Here is a 19,013-nt window from a genome sequence, read left to right as displayed (position 1 = left end):
ATAATCTTACCTTTTACCATCACAAAACTCAATATGTAACTTTGTTCCGTTTTGTCCAGTTATAACTCCAGGAAGAAATGTGAGCGGCGCTGGGCTGGATAGTGTCAGGACATAATCACCAACTTTAAGGAGGTGCGGTTGGCTGTATTTCCCAAAGATCCACATAATGTCCTGTGTCATTGTTCTTCCATCAGACCGGCAAATCACGTATTGTTTTCCATTGCTAACGTGCTCCTGTACTTCAGCTGTAAGGGGAAAATACCTAACTAAATGAATTTCATTAGCAATGCTACTTGTCACGCTATATACAATATCATTATCCTATAGTCTAATAGATCAAATGTTTTATTTAAAAGAAAACTAATAACATTTAATATAAAAATAGCAGATTACATTTTAAAACCTTAGTTAAAGGGACAGTAAACACTGTGTAATTACAAGACATTTTTGTTGTGTTGTTATAGAAAAACATATCAGTCAAGTCTTAAGAATTTTAAAACAAATAAACATTCTTTTTTACTGCAATCATTTTTCAATAGCCAAACTCCACCGACCATATATCTTATTTGGAGGAGCCAATCTGGGTTTTATTACACAGACAACAAGGGCTAGCCACAGTCATAACATTAGTATAGAATGCATTGTTTTGCAGTTGTTTTCTGATAAAGCAGCTTAGGGACATATATGTAGCAGAGTTAGCATTGAGAAATCAGCAGAGTGAAATTCATGTTCTTAGAGTTAAATTACATGAAAAGGGAGAAAAATAAATAATGAAAACATATTGTAAAATTGTTTTATTACACACTAGGCGATAAGCCTGCCCAGAGGGCAGACTTTGTTTAAAAAAAACTACAAACCCCAAAGCTAATATTGCAAAAAATAAAAAATGTAAAATTACAGAAAAAAAATAAACAAATCTATCCAAAATAAAAAAAATTCAACCTAAACTAATACCCCTATTAAAAAAAATCCCCCACAAAATAAAAACACCCCCTAATCTATCAATAAACTACCAATAGCCCTTAAAAGGGCCTTTTGTAGGGCATTGCCCTAAAGAACTCAGCTCTTTTACATGTAAAAATTACAAAATAACCCCTAACAGTTAAACCCCCCACCCAACCAACCCCCCCAAAATAAAAAACTAAGTCTAAAAAAACCTAAGCTTCCTATTGACCCTAAGGGCATTCAGCTCTTTTACTGCCCTTAAAAGGGCAATCAGCTCTTTTACAGCCCAAAAAACCCTAATCTAAAAAACAACCCCAAAAAATAAAAAAAAGCCTAAGACTAAGCCCCAAATAGGTACTCACCGTCCCTGAAGCCCAGCGGTAAAGGTCTTCTTCCAGGCAGCTCCATCATCTCTATTTTCATCCAGAGCTAAGGCAGCGCAGAGCGGTCTTCCCCGATGCACGGATCCGGAGCGGTGGTCCTCAGTGGCGGTTCTCAGCGGCGGTGGTCCAAAGCGGCGTGGAGGCTCCTCTTTATCCAAACTAGCGGCATGGAGGCTCCTCTTCATCCAAACTCCGTTGTACGCTGAAAATTGAATGCAAGGTACCCCATTCAATTTGGGGTACCTAGCATTCCTATTGGCTGAAATAGATTTCAGTAGCTCTCATCCTATTCACTGATTTAAAAATTTCAGCCAATAGGAATGCAAGGTAGCCCAGTAAATATGGGGTACCTTGCATTTAATCTTCAGTGTGCGGCAGACGATCGCATGAAGAGCCTCCACACCGCTTTGGACCGCAACCACTAAAGACTGCCGCTGAGGATCCGTGCATCGGGGAAGCCAGCTCCGCACCTCCGCTCCGTGTCGCCTTCGCTCCGGATGAAGATAGAAGATGATGGAGCCGCCTGGAAGAAGACCTTCTCCGCCAGACTTCAGGAACGGTGAGTACCTATTTGGGGGTTAGATTTAGACTTTTTTTTTTTTTTTTAAGATTAGGGATTTAATGGGCTTGTAAAAGAGCTGAATGCCATTTTAAGGGCAATGCCCATACAAATGCCCCTTTAGGGGCAATGGGTAGTTTTTTAGTTTTTTTTTTAGTGTTAGTTTTTTATTTTGGGGGGGTTTGGTGGGTTGGGTGGGTTTACTGTTACTGTTACTGGGACTTAGTATTTTTTAGCTGTTTAACTTAGGGAAATGCCCTACAAAAGGCCCTTTTAAGGGCTATTGGTAGTTTAGTTTAGATTAGGAGGTGTTTTTATTTTGGGGGGCTTTTTTATTTTTATAGGGATTAGGTTTATTTTTTTTAATTTTTGATAACATTTTGTTTATTTTTTTATGTAATTTTAGACTTTTTTTCTTTTTTGTAATTTTAGAATAATTTTTTTGTAATTTAATGTTAGGTTTTATTTTTAAATTAATGTTAGGATTTTTTATTTTAATTGTAACTTAATTTATGTAATTGGGGTTAATTTAGGGAGTGTTAGGTTATGGGACTTAGTAATTAGTTATTTGCATTGTGGGGGGTTGGCGGTTCAGGAGCTAATAGGTTAATTGTGATGTGGGGGTTTGGCGGTTTAGGGGTAATAGGTTAATTAGGTTTATTGCAATGTGGGGGTTGGAAGTGTAGTGATTAATAGGTTAATTAGGTTTATTCCGATGTGGGGGGTTGGAAGTTTAGGGGTTAATAGGTTAATTAGGTTTATTGCGATGTGGGGGGTTGGTGGTTTATTATAATAGTATAATTAGGTAGTTAGCGTTGTAGGGTTTGGCAGTTTAGGGGTTAATATTGTAATTTATTTAGTTGGCGTTGTGGGGGTTTGGCGGTTTAAGGGTTAGTTTTTCTTTGTTAATACTTTGTGCGGGCAGTTATGTTTTTTTTTGTTAATACTTTGTGGGGGGCGGTTATGTTTTTTTTTCTTAATACTTTGTGCGGGCAGTTAGTTTTTTTTTTATTAATACTTTGTGCAGGTGGTTAGTTTTTTTTCTCTTAAAGGGACATAATACTCATATGCTAAATCACTTGAAACTGATGCAGTATAACTGTAAAAAGCTGACAGGAAAATATCACCTGAGCTTCTCTATGTAAAAAAGGAAGATATTTTACCTCACAATCTCCTCAGCTCACCAGAGTAAGTTCTGTGTAAAAAGTTATACTCAGCTGCTCCCAGCTGCAGGTAAACAAATTTAAAAAAATGAAGAAATGAACCTCAGCCAATCAGCATCAGCAGTGCTGAGGTCATGAACTCTTACTGTGATCTCATGAGATTTCACTTAACTCTCATGAGATTTCATAGTAAGCTTCCTTTACCTGATTGGTGAAATAATATGAGAGTGCACGATGCTAGTCCCTTCAGATGTCCCAGGACAAACACACTAAAATGCTGCTTAGAAATCCTTTACAATGGGAGGTGGCTACTAAGGAACTTTTGAGGTAAAATATCTTTCTTTTTTACATAGAGATGTTCAGGTGATATTTTCTAATCAGCGTTTTACAGCTATGCTGCATCACTTTCAAGTGTTTAAAAACAGAATTTATGTTTACCTGATAAATTACTTTCTCCAACGGTGTGTCCGGTCCACGGCGTCATCCTTACTTGTGGGATATTCTCCTCCCCAACAGGAAATGGCAAAGAGCCCAGCAAAGCTGGTCACATGATCCCTCCTAGGCTCCGCCTTCCCCAGTCATTCGACCGACGTAAAGGAGGAATATTTGCATAGGAGAAATCATATGATACCGTGGTGACTGTAGTTAGAGAAAATAAATCATCAGACCTGATCAAAAAACCAGGGCGGGCCGTGGACCGGACACACCGTTGGAGAAAGTAATTTATCAGGTAAACATAAATTCTGTTATCTCCAACATATGTGTGTCCGGTCCACGGCGTCATCCTTACTTGTGGGAACCAATACCAAAGCTTTAGGACACGGATGATGGGAGGGAGCAAATCAGGTCACCTAGATGGAAGGCACCACGGTTTGCAAAACCTTTCTCCCAAAAATAGCCTCAGAAGAAGCAAAAGTATCAAATTTGTAAAATTTGGTAAAAGTGTGCAGTGAAGACCAAGTCGCTGCCTTACATATCTGATCAACAGAAGCCTCGTTCTTGAAGGCCCATGTGGAAGCCACAGCCCTAGTGGAATGAGCTGTGATTCTTTCAGGAGGCTGCCGTCCGGCAGTCTCATAAGCCAATCGGATGATGCTTTTAAGCCAAAAAGAGAGAGAGGTAGAAGTTGCTTTTTGACCTCTCCTTTTACCAGAATAAACAACAAACAAAGAAGATGTTTGTCTGAAATCCTTTGTAGCCTCTAAATAGAATTTTAGAGCACGAACTACATCCAAATTGTGTAACAAACGTTCCTTCTTTGAAACTGGATTCGGACACAAAGAAGGCACAACTATCTCCTGGTTAATGTTTTTGTTAGAAACAACTTTCGGAAGAAAACCAGGTTTAGTACGCAAAACCACCTTATCTGCATGGAACACCAGATAAGGAGGAGAACACTGCAGAGCAGATAACTGAAACTCTTCTAGCAGAAGAAATTGCAACCAAAAACAAAACTTTCCAAGATAATAACTTAATATCTACGGAATGTAAGGGTTCAAACGGAACCCCTTGAAGAACTGAAAGAACTAAATTGAGACTCCAAGGAGGAGTCAAAGGTTTGTAAACAGGCTTGATTCTAACCAGAGCCTGAACAAAAGCCTGAACATCTGGCACAGCCGCCAGCTTCTTGTGAAGTAAAACAGATAAAGCAGAAATCTGTCCCTTCAAAGAACTTGCAGATAATCCTTTCTCCAAACCCTCTTGTAGAAAGGATAGAATTTTAGGAATTTTTACCCTGTTCCATGGGAATCCTTTCGATTCGCACCAACAGATATATTTCTTCCATACTTTATGGTAAATTTTTCTAGTTACAGGCTTTCTAGCCTGAATAAGAGTATCAATGACAGAATCTGAGAACCCACGCTTTGATAAAATCAAGCGTTCAATCTCCAAGCAGTCAGTTGGAGTGATGCCAGATTCGGATGTTCGAACGGACCTTGAACAAGAAGGTCCCGTCTCAAAGGTAGCTTCCATGGTGGAGCCGATGACATATTCACCAGGTCTGCATACCAAGTCCTGCGTGGCCACGCAGGAGCTATCAAGATCACCGAAGCCCTCTCCTGATTGATCCTGGCTACCAGCCTGGGAATGAGAGGAAACGGTGGGAACACATAAGCTAGGTTGAAGGTCCAGGGCGCTACTAGTGCATCTACTAGAGTCGCCTTGGGATCCCTGGATCTGGACCCGTAGCAAGGAACCTTGAAGTTCTGACGAGACGCCATCAGATCCATGTCTGGAATGCCCCATAATTGAGTTATTTGGGCAAAGATTTCCGGATGGAGTTCCCACTCCCCCGGATGAAATGTCTGACGACTCAGAAAATCCGCTTCCCAATTTTCCACTCCTGGGATGTGGATTGCAGACAAATGGCAGGAGTGAATCTCCGCCCATTGAATTACTTTGGTCACTTCTTCCATCTCTTTAAATTTTAAACTGAACACACTTTTTTACTGAATATACGCAAAAGTATGAAGGAATTGTTCAAAATTCACCAAAATTTCACCACAGTGTCATAAAGCCTTAAAAGTATTGCACACCAAATTTGAAAGCTTTAACTCTTAAAATAACGGAACCGGAGCCGTTTTTACATTTAACCCCTATACAGTCCCTGGTATCTGCTTTGCTGAGACCCAACCAAGCCCAGAGGGGAATACGATACCAAATGACGCCTTCAATAATCTTTTTCAGTGGATCTGAGCTCCTCACACATGCATCTGCATGCCTTGCTTGTCAAAAACAACTGCGCATTAGTGGCGCGAAAATGAGGCTCTGCCTATGACTAGAGAAGGCCCCCAGTAAAAAAGGTGTCCAATACAGTGCCTGCCGTTTTTTTAACAGAATTCCCAAGATTAAAATAACTCTCCAAAGTTGTAAACCATTAAATATGCTTATAAAGTAATCGTTTTGGCCCAGAAATATGTCTACCAGTCTTTAAAGCCCTTGTGAAGCCCTTATTCTTATATTGAAAATTAAGAAAATGGCTTACCGGATCCCATAGGGAAAATGACAGCTTCCAGCATTACCAAGTCTTGTTAGAAATGTGTCATACCTCAAGCAGCCAAAGTCTGCTCACTGTTTCCCCCAACTGAAGTTAATTCCTCTCAACAGTCCTGTGTGGAAACAGCCATCGATTTTAGTAACGGTTGCTAAAATCATTTTCCTCTTACAAACAGAAATCTTCATCTCTTTTCTGTTTCAGAGTAAATAGTACTTACCAGCACTATTTTAAAATAACAAACTCTTGATTGAAGAATAAAAACTACATTTAAACACCAAAAAACTCTGAGCCATCTCCGTGGAGATGTTGCCTGTGCAACGGCAAAGAGAATGACTGGGGAAGGCGGAGCCTAGGAGGGATCATGTGACCAGCTTTGCTGGGCTCTTTGCCATTTCCTGTTGGGGAGGAGAATATCCCACAAGTAAGGATGACGCCGTGGACCGGACACACCTATGTTGGAGAAAATTTGGGTATTATGGCCCTTTAATGCTTTGTGTGGGTGGTTATTTATTTATTTTTTGTAATACTTCGTGCGGGCGGTTAGTTTTTTTTTCTTAATGCTGCTTCGTTTGCCTGCGCTGCATCCAGGTGGATTCCGAAAATGGCAGGGTGGTGAAAGAATCCATCTGCGCATTTTCGGAATCCAATTGGATGCAGTTTCCATTCCTTTGAGGATGCATGCGCAACTGGTGGACGCGTTACAAATGCGATTATAGTATAGATAACTTCACATTTTATATAAAAAATCTCAAGGTGTTTACTGTCCTTTTAATGAGTTAATTCAAATATGTATTCATATGTATCACATTTTCTTCCTAAAGACATTAACTGTTAACCCCTTATGCCAATAGGATGTAGGTAATACGTCACACAGTACTTTGCCCAGCTTACTGTGCTGATGTAGTACCCTCAGTATGTCCAGCCAGAGGAGCAGGATGTTGTCAAAAGCAGGCAGCAGGAAACCTCAACTGGGAGCAGAAGGCATCTGCCATCATATGGTAAGGGAGCACTGATCGTTCATTATTATCATATGAAGGCCGATTTGATACAGACACTGTCACTGTCTGTACTCGACATTGCCACTGCGGTTGGGAAAGGAGAAAATATGGAAAATAAAACCTTGGGAGGAGAAAGGGAGGGGATTGGTTCCTACACTACAGAAAATAAAAACCTGGTGTCCCTAAACTACAGTGATCATTTGGATGGATGAGGAGGGATACCTACACTACAGAAAAAACTGCCCTAAACTAATAATTGGCAGACTGGCTGCCAGTACCTAAAATAGCTTTGACCAGTGGGAGGAGGAGGGAATAGAATAGAGCTGTCTGGTTTGGGAGGTATCAGGGAGGTGGGAATACCTACACTACTAATATATATAGATATATATATATATATATATATATATATATATATATATATATATATATACACAGTCGTATGCAAAAGTTTAGGCACCCCTGACAATTTCCATGCTTTTCATTTATAAATAATTGGATGTTTGGAACAGCAATTTCATTTTGATCTATCAAATAACTGAAGGACACAGTAATATTTCAGTAGTGAAATGAGGTTTATTGGATTAACAGAAAATGTGCAATATGCATCAAAACGAAATTAGACAGGTGCATAAATTTAGGCACCCCAACAGAAATATTGCATCAATATTTAGTAGATCCTCCTTTAGCAGAAATAACAGCCTCTAGACGCTTCCTATAGCCTGTAATGAGTGTCTGTATTCTGGATGAAGGTATTTTGGACCATTCCTCCTTGCAAAACATCTCCAGTTCAGTTACGTTTGATGGTTGCTGAGCATGGACTGCACGCTTCAAATCACCCCACAGATTTTCAATGATATTCAGGTCTGGGGACTGGGATGGCCATTCCACAACATTGTACTTGTTCCTCTGCATAAATGCCAGAGTAGATTTTGAGCAGTGTTTTAGGTCGTTGTCTTGTTGAAATATCCAGCCCCGGCGTAACTTCAACTTTTTTGACTGATTCCTCAACATTATTCTCAAGTATCTGTTGATATTGAGTAGAATCCATGCGACCCTCAACTTTAACAAGATTCCCAGTACCAGCCCTGGCCACACAGCCCCACAGCATGATGGAACATCCACCAAATTTTACTATGGGTAGCAAGTGTTTGTCTTGGAACGCTGTGTTCTTTTGCCGTCATGCATATCGCCCCTTGTTATGACAGCACCTTCTTCCAAAATGAAGCTGGCTTGTCCAAATGTGCGTTTGCATACCTCAAGTGACTCTGTTTGTGGCGTGTGTGCAGAAAAGGCTTCTTCTGCATCAGCTTCTCCTTGTGCAAAGTGTGCTGAATTGTTGAACGATGCACAGTGACACCACCTGTAGTAAGATGATGTTGTAGGTCTTTGGAGGTAATCAGTGAGCTAGTTTTGACCGTTCTCACCATCCTTTGCCTCTCCGATATTTTACTTGGCCTGCCACTTCTGGCCATAACAAGAACTGTGCCTGTGGTCTTCCATTTCCTCACTATGTTCCTCACAGTGGACACTGACAGCTTAAATCTCTGCGATAGCTTTTTGTAGCCTTCCCCTAAACCATAATGTTGGACAATCTTTGTTTTCAGGTCATTTGAGAGTTGTTTTGAGGCCCCCATGTTGCCACTCTCCAGAGGAGAGTCAAAGAGAACAACAACTTGCAATTGGCCATCTTAAATACATTTTCTCATGATTGGATGCACCTGTCTATGAAGTTTAAGACTTAATGGGCTCACCAAACCAATTGTGTGTTCCAATTAATACGTGCTAGGTAGTTACAGGTATTCAAATCAACAAAATGACAAGGGTACCCAAATGTATGCACCTGTCTAATTTTGATGCATATTGCACATTTTCTGTTCCAATACATCCAATAAACCTAATTTCACTACTGAAAAAAGTATTGTGTCCTTCAGTTATTTGAAAGATCAAATATATATATATATATATATATATATACATATACAGTATATATATATATATATATATATATATATATATATATATATATACAGTATATATATATATATATATATATATATATATATATATATATATATAAACGCCCAGCAACACAAGAAACCAATAGTTGTGGTTTCATGCATGTTATCACTGCACTATCTGATGGCCAGATGGTGGCATGAAATATACCAACATGGACCTAGATAAATACATTGGTTGTCTATTTTAAAAATATAAATGGTTTTGGGGTTATTTTTTAATTTTGGGCAATTTGCTATACTAAATGAGAGTTATCCCATTGTATCATTTTAGAACATGATGTACTGTACACAGCTGCAGATAAAGATCTTAAAATGATCAAAAATAATAAAAAAATATATACATGTTTGGTCTTAGCAGAATCAGAGGATGCCAATAAATAAATTCTGAGATTTTTTCTCTACAGTTAGAAAGCTATAGGTTTTTGTGTACTGTGATAATCTTTTTACATATTTTTCTCTTTTACTTTTTTTAATTTTACAAATATTTCTTAATTATGTGAATAAAAAGCTAGTTGAAACTGTCATCCACTAAAATCTCCTTTTATGCCAACAAATATATACATGGTTTTCATAGGTAAATCTAAAAAACAAACGGCGAGATTACGAGTTTGGCGTTAGCCTTAAAAAGCAGCATTGAGAGGTCCCAATGCTGCTTTTTTCCTACCGCTGGTATTACGAGTCTGACAAGTAGAGGCTCACCGCTCACTTTTCTTCCACGTCTCGAGGCTACTGCAAATCCCCTTACGTCAATTGCGTATCCTATCTTTTTAATGGGATTTGCCTAACGCTGGTATTACGAGTGAGCGGTAGACCCTCTCCTGGCAAGACTCCTACCGCATTTAAAAGTCAGTAGTTAAGAGTTTTATGGGCTAACGCTGGAACATTTTTATGTTAACTCTTAAGTACAAAGTACACTAACACCCATAAACTACCTATTAACCCCTAAACCGAGGCCCCCCCCACATTGCAAACACTATAATAAAAAAATGTAACCCCTAATCTGCTGACCGGACATCGCCGCCACCTACATTATACCTATGAACCCCTAATCTGATGCCCCTAACATCGCCGACACCTACATTATATTTATTAACCCCTAATCTGCCGCCACCTACCTACAATTATTAACCCCTAATCTGCCACCCCCAACGTCGCCGCTACTATAATATATAATATAATATATAACCCCTAAACCTAAGTCTAACCCCCCCTAACTTAAATATAATTTAAATTAAACTAAATTAATTTAACATAATTAAATAAATTAATTATATTTAAAACTAAATACTTACCGATAAAATAAACCCTAAGCTAGCTACAATATAACTAATAGTTACATTGTAGCTAGCTTAGGATTTATATTTTACAGTCAACTTTGTATTTATTTTAACTTGGTACAATAGTTATTAAATAGTTATTAACTATTTAATAACTACCTAGCTAAAATAAGTACAAAATTACCTGTAAAATAAATCCTAACCTAAGTTACAATTACAGGGAGTGCAGAATTATTAGGCAAATGAGTATTTTCACCACATCATCCTCTTTATGCATGTTGTCTTACTCCAAGCTGTATAGGCTCGAAAGCCTACTACCAATTAAGCATATTAGGTGATGTGCATCTCTGTAATGAGAAGGGGTGTGGTCTAATGACATCAACACCCTATATCAGGTGTGCATAATTATTAGGCAACTTCCTTTCCTTTGGCAAAATGGGTCAAAAGAAGGACTTGACAGGCTCAGAAGTCAAAAATAGTGAGATATCTTGTAGAGGGATGCAGCACTCTTAAAATTGCAAAGCTTCTGAAGCGTGATCATCGAACAATCAAGCGTTTCATTCAAAATAGTCAACAGGGTCGCAAGAAGCGTGTGGAAAAACCAAGGCGCAAAATAACTGCCCACGAACTGAGAAAAGTCAAGCGTGCAGCTGCCAAGATGCCACTTGCCACCAGTTTGGCCATATTTCAGAGCTGCAACATCACTGGAGTGCCCAAAAGCACAAGGTGTGCAATATTCAGAGACATGGCCAAGGTAAGAAAGGCTGAAAGATGACCACCACTGAACAAGACACACAAGCTGAAACGTCAAGACTGGGCCAAGAAATATCTCAAGACTGATTTTTCTAAGGTTTTATGGACTGATGAAATGAGAGTGAGTCTTGATGGGCCAGATGGATGGGCCCGTGGCTGGATTGGTAAAGGGCAGAGAGCTCCAGTCCGACTCAGACGCCAGCAAAGTGGAGGTGGAGTACTTGTTTGGGCTGGTATCATCAAAGATGAGCTTGTGGGGCCTTTTCGGGTTGAGGATGGAGTCAAGCTCAACTCCCAGTCCTACTGCCAGTTTCTGGAAGACACCTTCTTCAAGCAGTGGTACAGGAAGAAGTCTGCATCCTTCAAGAAAAACATGATTTTCATGCAGGACAATGCTCCATCACACGCGTCCAAGTACTCCACAGCGTGGCTGGCAAGAAAGGGTATAAAAGAAAAAAATCTAATGACATGGCCTCCTTGTTCACCTGATCTGAACCCCATTGAGAACCTGTGGTCCATCATCAAATGTGAGATTTACAAGGAGGGAAAACAGTACACCTCTCTGAACAGTGTCTGGGAGGCTGTGGTTGTTGCTGCACGCAATGTTGATGGTGAACAGATCAAAACACTGACAGAATCCATGGATGGCAGGCTTTTGAGTGTCCTTGCAAAGAAAGGTGGCTATATTGGTCACTGATTTGTTTTTGTTTTGTTTTTGAATGTCAGAAATGTATATTTGTGAATGTTGAGATGTTATATTGGTTTCACTGGTAAAAATAAATAATTGAAATGGGTACATATTTGTTTTTTGTTAAGTTGCCTAATAATTATGCACAGTAATAGTCACCTGCACACACAGATATCCCCCTAAAATAGCTATAACTAAAAACAAACTAAAAACTACTTCCAAAACTATTCAGCTTTGATATTAATGAGTTTTTTGGGTTCATTGAGAACATGGTTGTTGTTCAATAATAAAATTAATCCTCAAAAATACAACTTGCCTAATAATTCTGCACTCCCTGTACACCCAACACTACACTATCATTAAATAAATTACCTAAACTACCTACAATTAATTACAATTAAATTCAATAAACTAAATTACGAAAAAAAAACACTAAATTACAGAAAAAAAAGAATTACTTAAATTTTAAAATAATTACACCTAATCTAATCCCCCTAATAAAATAAAAAAGCCCCCCAAAATAATAAAATTTCCCTACCCTATACTAAATTACAAATAGCCCTTAAAAGGGCCTTTTGCGGGGCATTGCCCCAAAGTAATCAGCTCTTTTACCTGAAAATGAAAAATACAATACCCCCCCAACATTAAAACCCACCACCCACACACCCCTACTCTAAAACCCACCCAATCCCCCCTTAAAAAACCTAACTCTAACCCCCTGAAGATCTCCCTACCTTGAGCCGTCTTCACCCAGCTGGGCACAAGTGGTCCTCCATACGGCAGAAGTCTTCATCTGATCGGGGCAGAAGAGGTCCTCCAGACGGATAAAAGGCTTCATCCAGGCTGCATCTTCTATCTTCATCCTTCCGGAGCGGAGCGGAGCAATCTTCTATCAGCCAATCGGAATTAAGATAGGAAAAATCCTATTGGCTGATTGGATCAGCCAATAGGATTGAGCTTGCATTCTATTGGTTATTCCAATCAGCCAATAGAATGCAACCTCAATCCTATTGGCTGATTGCATCAGCCAATAGGATTTTTCCTACCTTAATTCCGATTGGCTGATAGAATCCTATCAGCCAATCGGAATTCAAGGGATGCCATCTTGGATGACGTCATTTAAAGGAACCTTCATTCTTCGTTAGGACGTCGTTTGAAGAGGATGGCTCCGCGTCGGCTGGATAGAAGATGGCTCCGCTCCAGAAGGATGAAGATAGAAGATGCAGCCAATCGGATGAAGACTTTTGCCGTATGGAGGACCACTTTTGCTCGGCTGAGTGAAAACGGCTCAAGGTAGGGAGATCTTCAGGGGGTTAGAGTTATGTTTTTTTAAGGGGGATTGGATGGGTTTTAGAGTAGGGGTGTGTGGGTGGTGGGTTCTAATGTTGGGGGGTATTGTATTTTTCTTTTTCAGGTAAAAGAGCTGATTACTTTGGGGCAATGCCCCGAAAAAGGCCCTTTTAAGGGTTATTTGTAATTTAGTATAGGGTAGGGAAAGTTTATTATTTTGGGGGGCTTTTTTATTTTATTAGGGGGAATAGATTAGGTGTAATTAGTTTAAAATTCAAGTAATTCTTTTTTTTTCCTGTAATTTAGTGTTTTTTTTCCCGTAATTTAGTTTATTGAATTTAATTGTAATTAATTGTAGGTAGTTTAGGTAATTTATTTAATGATAGTGTAGTGTTAGGTGTAATTGTAACTTACGTTAGGATTTATTTTACAGGTAATTTTGTACTTATTTTAGCTAGGTAGTTATTAAATAGTAATAACTATTTAATAACTATTCTACCTAGTTAAAATAAATACAAAGTTGCCTGAAAAATAAATATAAATCCTAAAATAGCGACAATGTAATTATTAGTTATATTGTAGCTAGCTTAAGGTTTATTTTTTCGGTAATTATTTAGTTTTAAATAGGATTAGTTTATTTAATTATGTTACATTAATTTCGTTTAATTTAAATTATATTTAAGTTAGGGGGGTTAGACTTAGGGTTAGACTTAGGTTTAGGGGTTAATAAATTTATTATAGTAGCGGCGACGTTGGGGTCGGAAGATTAGGGGTTAATAATTGTAGGTAGGTGTCGGCGACGTTGGGGGCAGCAGATTAGGGGTTTATAACTATAATATAGGTGGCGGCGATGTTGGGGGGGAAGATTAGGGGTTAATAACTATAATGTAGGGGGCGGCGATGTTGTGGGCAGTAGATTAGGGGTTCATAAGTATAATGTAGATGGCGGCGGTGTCTGGAGCGGCAAATTAGGTCTTAATAATATAATGTAGGTGTCAGCGATAGCGGGGCGGCAGATTAGGGGTTAATAAGTGTAAGATTAGGGGTGTTTAGACTCTGGGTTCATGTTAGGATGTTAGGTGCCGACATATTTTTTATTTTCCCATAGGAAACAATGGGGCTGTGTTAGAAGCTGGACGCTGCTTTTTTGCAGGTGTTTGGTTTTTTTTCCAGCCATCTCAGCCCAATTGTTTCCTATGGGGAAATCGTGCACGAGCACGTTTAGCCAGCTTACCGCTACCGTAAGCAACGCTGGTATTGAGGTGAGATGTGGAGCTAAATTCTGCTCTACTCTCACCTTTTTGCGGCTAACCCCAGGTTTAAAAAAACCTGTAATACCAGCATTGTCTTACGGTAGCATTAGGAAAAAAAGCCTTGTTAGCCCCGCACCCCTGTTAACGCCAAACTCTCGCCGAAAGAATTTATGGGGTCGATTTATCAGGAGTTAAGGAGCAGCGGTCATAAGACCACTGCTCCTTAACTTGTCCCCCACCTCTGAGGTGGCGGACAGCAATCATCCCAATCCGGGATGACTGACATGGCTTGCTAGCGGCCGATAGGCCGCAAATGTGCAGGGGGCGACATTGTACAAGCATTTCACTAGAAATGATTGTGCAATGATAAATGCCGACAGCGTATGTGGGACGGACATAGATAAATCGGCCCCTATTTCTGTTTAAATGGATTGATTGCAAAAATGTTAAAAGTTCTCTGATACTTTGGGCAAATCTTTCTCTAAAATTCCCAGAAGTGAAAGGGTTAAAGGGACACTGAAGTCAAAATTAAACTTTCATGATTCAGATAGAGCAGCAATTTTAAACAACTTTCCACTTTACTTCCTTTAACAAAATGTGCAATTTATTTTTATATTTACACTTTTTGAGTCACCAGCTCTTACTGAGCATGTGCATATTATCACAGAGTATACATATATGCATTTGTGATTGGCTGATGGCTGTCACTTGATACAGGAAGAGTGGAAATAGACATAACTGACATCTGTCAGAAAAAAATCTACTATTGATTTGAAGTGCTATTGCATTGTCTTGCATTTGTTGATTATGCAAATCTACTATATTTACTGGTCATTTAATATTGCCTTTTGGAATACAGTAAGGATTTACAAGGCCCAAAAGTTCAGCATATCTCATCATGTGCATGACCTGTTGATGCAGTTCATGGTAACAACCTCTCTTAATTGTCTCAGTTTGGAAGCTATGCCCCACTGTCTCTTAAAATATATAAATCCAGTGAAATACCCATAATACAGATCATCATTAAGTATTCTGTTCAGCAATTAATGTTCTTGTGTTGGAAAATCTGGGAAAAACATATTCTGATTTTTTAACATCTTTTCAATTTTTTAAAATGATGTTTTGTTATTCAAAGGCTTTTACCTAAATGGAATGTTCCAGTCTCATCATTTCTAGTAACCACTGGTTGTCCAACCCATCTCTCTTCACACTTCAAAATATAGGCAGTATCTCTGTCAAACCTCTCTGTGCTTGTTAAATAGACATGCTCCCTTGGAACCAAATCTTCAGTATCATCATAGTATTTTATCTAAAAGAGAACAAAATCTTATATAAATAATTTAAATTTCATATTGTCTATTTATTCAGTCAGGACTCGTGCTACAGTCATGAATATTAAGAGGCTGGACAACTATACATCAATGTTAAAAAACTATCTTTTTAGATGCATTGTTAAATACCACAGGTTTTATCGCGGGTGTTTGTGCACGTCAGGTTTTTCGCTCATGTTACAAGTTGAAAGTCAACGTGATCGATTGAGCGCAATTTAAGTTAGCGTTAGTCGGGATAACACAACCTCAGAGCTCTGGTTAACTGTTTCGCAAAACAAAAAAAGTGTCACAAAACACATAATAAAATACATTAAAAAGTACAGTTACACTCATAATAACACCATATAATAAAACATTTAACAAAATATTGCACAAAGAAGTTATAGGGGCTCAAATATATGAGGTCTCAGGTGTTTGGAAAAAAAAAGTCAGGCAAATGGCTTTAACATAGAGACATACATGTACATATATATATATACTGTAGATACTGTATATATATATATATATATATATATATATATATATATATAGTATATATATATATATATATATATATATATATATATATGTTTGTACATATGTAGTTATATGTTTATATATGTATTTACAGACATACATATAAACACATAAATACATATGTACACATATAAGACACATATACTGTATATATAAGTAAATTGGAGCCCTTTGCAGTTAAGTATATGAACACATGTAAAAACATATTTATTCAAGTGTTTAACTGTGTATGTACTGTAAATATTTCCCATTCCAATGTTCTGCACATAGCTGAATATATTATATGTATTTTTAAATACATATCCCTATATATCTGTATATATCTATACCTATATTTAGGTATAAATATATATTTGTACAAATAAATTATATATATATATATATATATATATATATATATATATATATATATATATAAATAAACAGAACATTTTCTTCTATGTGAAGAAAATTGGAATGTGAAATATTCATATTTTCATGTCGGGTAAGTGCACTTTAGAATATGCGATCGGGTGTTTTTTGCTCCATTGACTTCAATGGGGGAATACGTTATCACGCACATAATATTCTAACTTTGGTTTTGTATGTGCATCGGTTTAGTGCACGAGCAAAAACAATTTACTTTTAACTTGTAATACGAGCGCTACTCAGAAAATCTTACTTCTATAAAGGGAAACTTTTTGCTGTCTTGTTCTTAGCTCCTCATCACCAACCCTCTGATACTCTAATCGAACATCACAGGCTGGCTTGCTTGATCCTGGGTCATTGTGTACCTATATTGGGGTATGGAGCTAGAAAAGAGAGCTATAGGGTGCAGATATTTCTAAAATTAGTAACTTTATTTCAACAGATTAAAATCTATTTGAGTATAAATTTGACCAAACAAAAAACATAATTTATGCTTACCTGATAAATTTATTTCTCTTGTAGTGTATCCAGTCCACGGATCATCCATTACTTGTGGGATATTCTCCTTCCCAACAGGAAGTTGCAAGAGGATCACCCACAGCAGAGCTGCTATATAGCTCCTCCCCTCACTGTCATATCCAGTCATTCAACCGAAACAAGCAGAGAAAGGAGAAAACCATAGGGTGCAGTGGTGACTGTAGTTTTAATAAAATTTAGACCTGCCTTAAAAGGACAGGGCGGGCCGTGGACTGGATACACTACAAGAGAAATAAATTTATCAGGTAAGCATAAATTATGTTTTCTCTTGTTAAGTGTATCCAGTCCACGGATCATCCATTACTTGTGGGATACCAATACCAAAGCTAAAGTACACGGATGATGGGAGGGACAAGGCGGGATTAAACAGAAGGAACCACTGCCTGAAGAACCTTTCTCCCAAAAACAGCCTCCGAAGAAGCAAAAGTATCAAATTTGTAAAATTTTGAAAAGGTGTAAAGCGAAGACCAAGTCGCAGCCTTGCAAATCTGTTCAACAGAGGCCTCATTTTTAAAGGCCCAGGTGGAAGCCACAGCTCTAGTAGAATGAGCTGTAATCCTTTCAGAGGGCTGCTGTCCAGCAGTCTCATAGGCTAGGCGTATCATGCTCCAAAGCCAAAAGGAAAGAGAGGTTGCCGAAGCTTTTTGACCTCTCCTCTGTCCAGAGTAAACGACAAACAGGGAAGATGTTTGACGAAAATCTTTAGTAGCTTGTAAGTAAAACTTCAAGGCACGGACTACGTCCAGATTATGTAAAAGACGTTCCTTCTTTGAAGAAGGATTAGGACACAATGATGGAACAACAATCTCTTGATTGATATTCTTGTTAGAAACCACCTTAGGTAAAAACCCAGGTTTGGTACGCAGAACTACCTTATCTGCATGAAAAATCAGATAAGGAGAATCACATTGTAAGGCAGATAGCTCAGAGACTCTTCGAGCCGAGGAAATAGCCATCAAAAACAGAACTTTCCAAGAAAAAAGTTTAATATCAATGGAATGAAGGAGTTCAAACGGAACTCCTTGAAGAACTTTAAGAACCAAGTTTAAGCTCCACGAGGGAGCAACAGGTTTAAACACAGGCTTAATTCTAACCAAAGCCTGACAAAATGCCTGGACGCCTGGAACCTCTGCCTAGACGCTAGTGCAAAAGAATAGACAGAGCAGAAATCTGTCCTTTTAAGGAACTAGCTGATAATCCTTTGTCCAAACCCTCTTGGAGAAAGGACAATATCCTAGGAATCCTAACCTTACTCCATGAGTAATTCTTGGATTCACACCAATAAAGATATTTACGCCATATCTTGTGGTAGATTTTCCTGGTGACAGGCTTTCATGCCTGTATTAAGGTATCAATGACTGACTCGGAGAAGCCATGCTTTGATAGAATCAAGCGTTCAATCTCCATGCAGTCAGTCTCAGAGAAATTAGATTTGGATAATTGAAAGGACCTTGTATTAGAAGGTCCTGTCTCAGAGGCAGAGTCCATGGTGGAAAGGATGACATGTCCACTAGGTCTGCATACCAGGTCCTGCGTGGCCACGCAGGCGCTATCAGAATCACCGATGCTCTCTCCTGTTTAATTTTGGCAATCAGTCGAGGGAGCAGAGGAAATGGTGGAAACACATAAGCCAGGTTGAAGAACCAAGGCGCTGCTAGAGCATCTATCAGCGTCACTTCTGGGTCCCTGGACCTGGATCCGTAACAAGGAAGCTTGGCGTTCTGGCGAGATGCCATGAGATCCAATTCTGGTTTGCCCCAACGATGGACCAGTTGAGCAAACACCTCCGGATGGAGTTCCCACTCCCCCGGATGAAAAGTCTGACGACTTAGAAAATCCGCCTCCCAGTTCTCTACGCCTGGGATGTGGATCGCTGACAGGTGGCAAGAGTGAGAC

At 38.8% G+C, this 19,013-nt stretch overlaps 1 protein-coding gene across 1 annotated transcript in view; it reads right to left on the bottom strand.

Annotated features, from left to right (window-relative positions):
- The window catches only part of VWA3B (von Willebrand factor A domain containing 3B), a 486,211-nt gene that overhangs the window by 15,014 nt on the left and 452,184 nt on the right, over nt 1-19,013 (bottom strand). The window contains exons 29-30 of the mRNA XM_053707714.1: nt 15,469-15,634; nt 11-245 (exon numbers count right to left, since the gene is read on the bottom strand). Coding sequence (XP_053563689.1) covers nt 11-245; nt 15,469-15,634 — 401 coding nt within the window. The remainder of the gene's footprint in view (nt 1-10; nt 246-15,468; nt 15,635-19,013) is intronic.

This window comes from Bombina bombina, chromosome 3, assembly GCF_027579735.1.
Source record: "Bombina bombina isolate aBomBom1 chromosome 3, aBomBom1.pri, whole genome shotgun sequence".
In the NCBI taxonomy this organism is placed as follows: Eukaryota; Metazoa; Chordata; class Amphibia; order Anura; family Bombinatoridae; genus Bombina; species Bombina bombina.
Note: the sequence above shows the minus strand (reverse complement) of the source record. Positions and strands in the feature narration are given on the sequence as shown.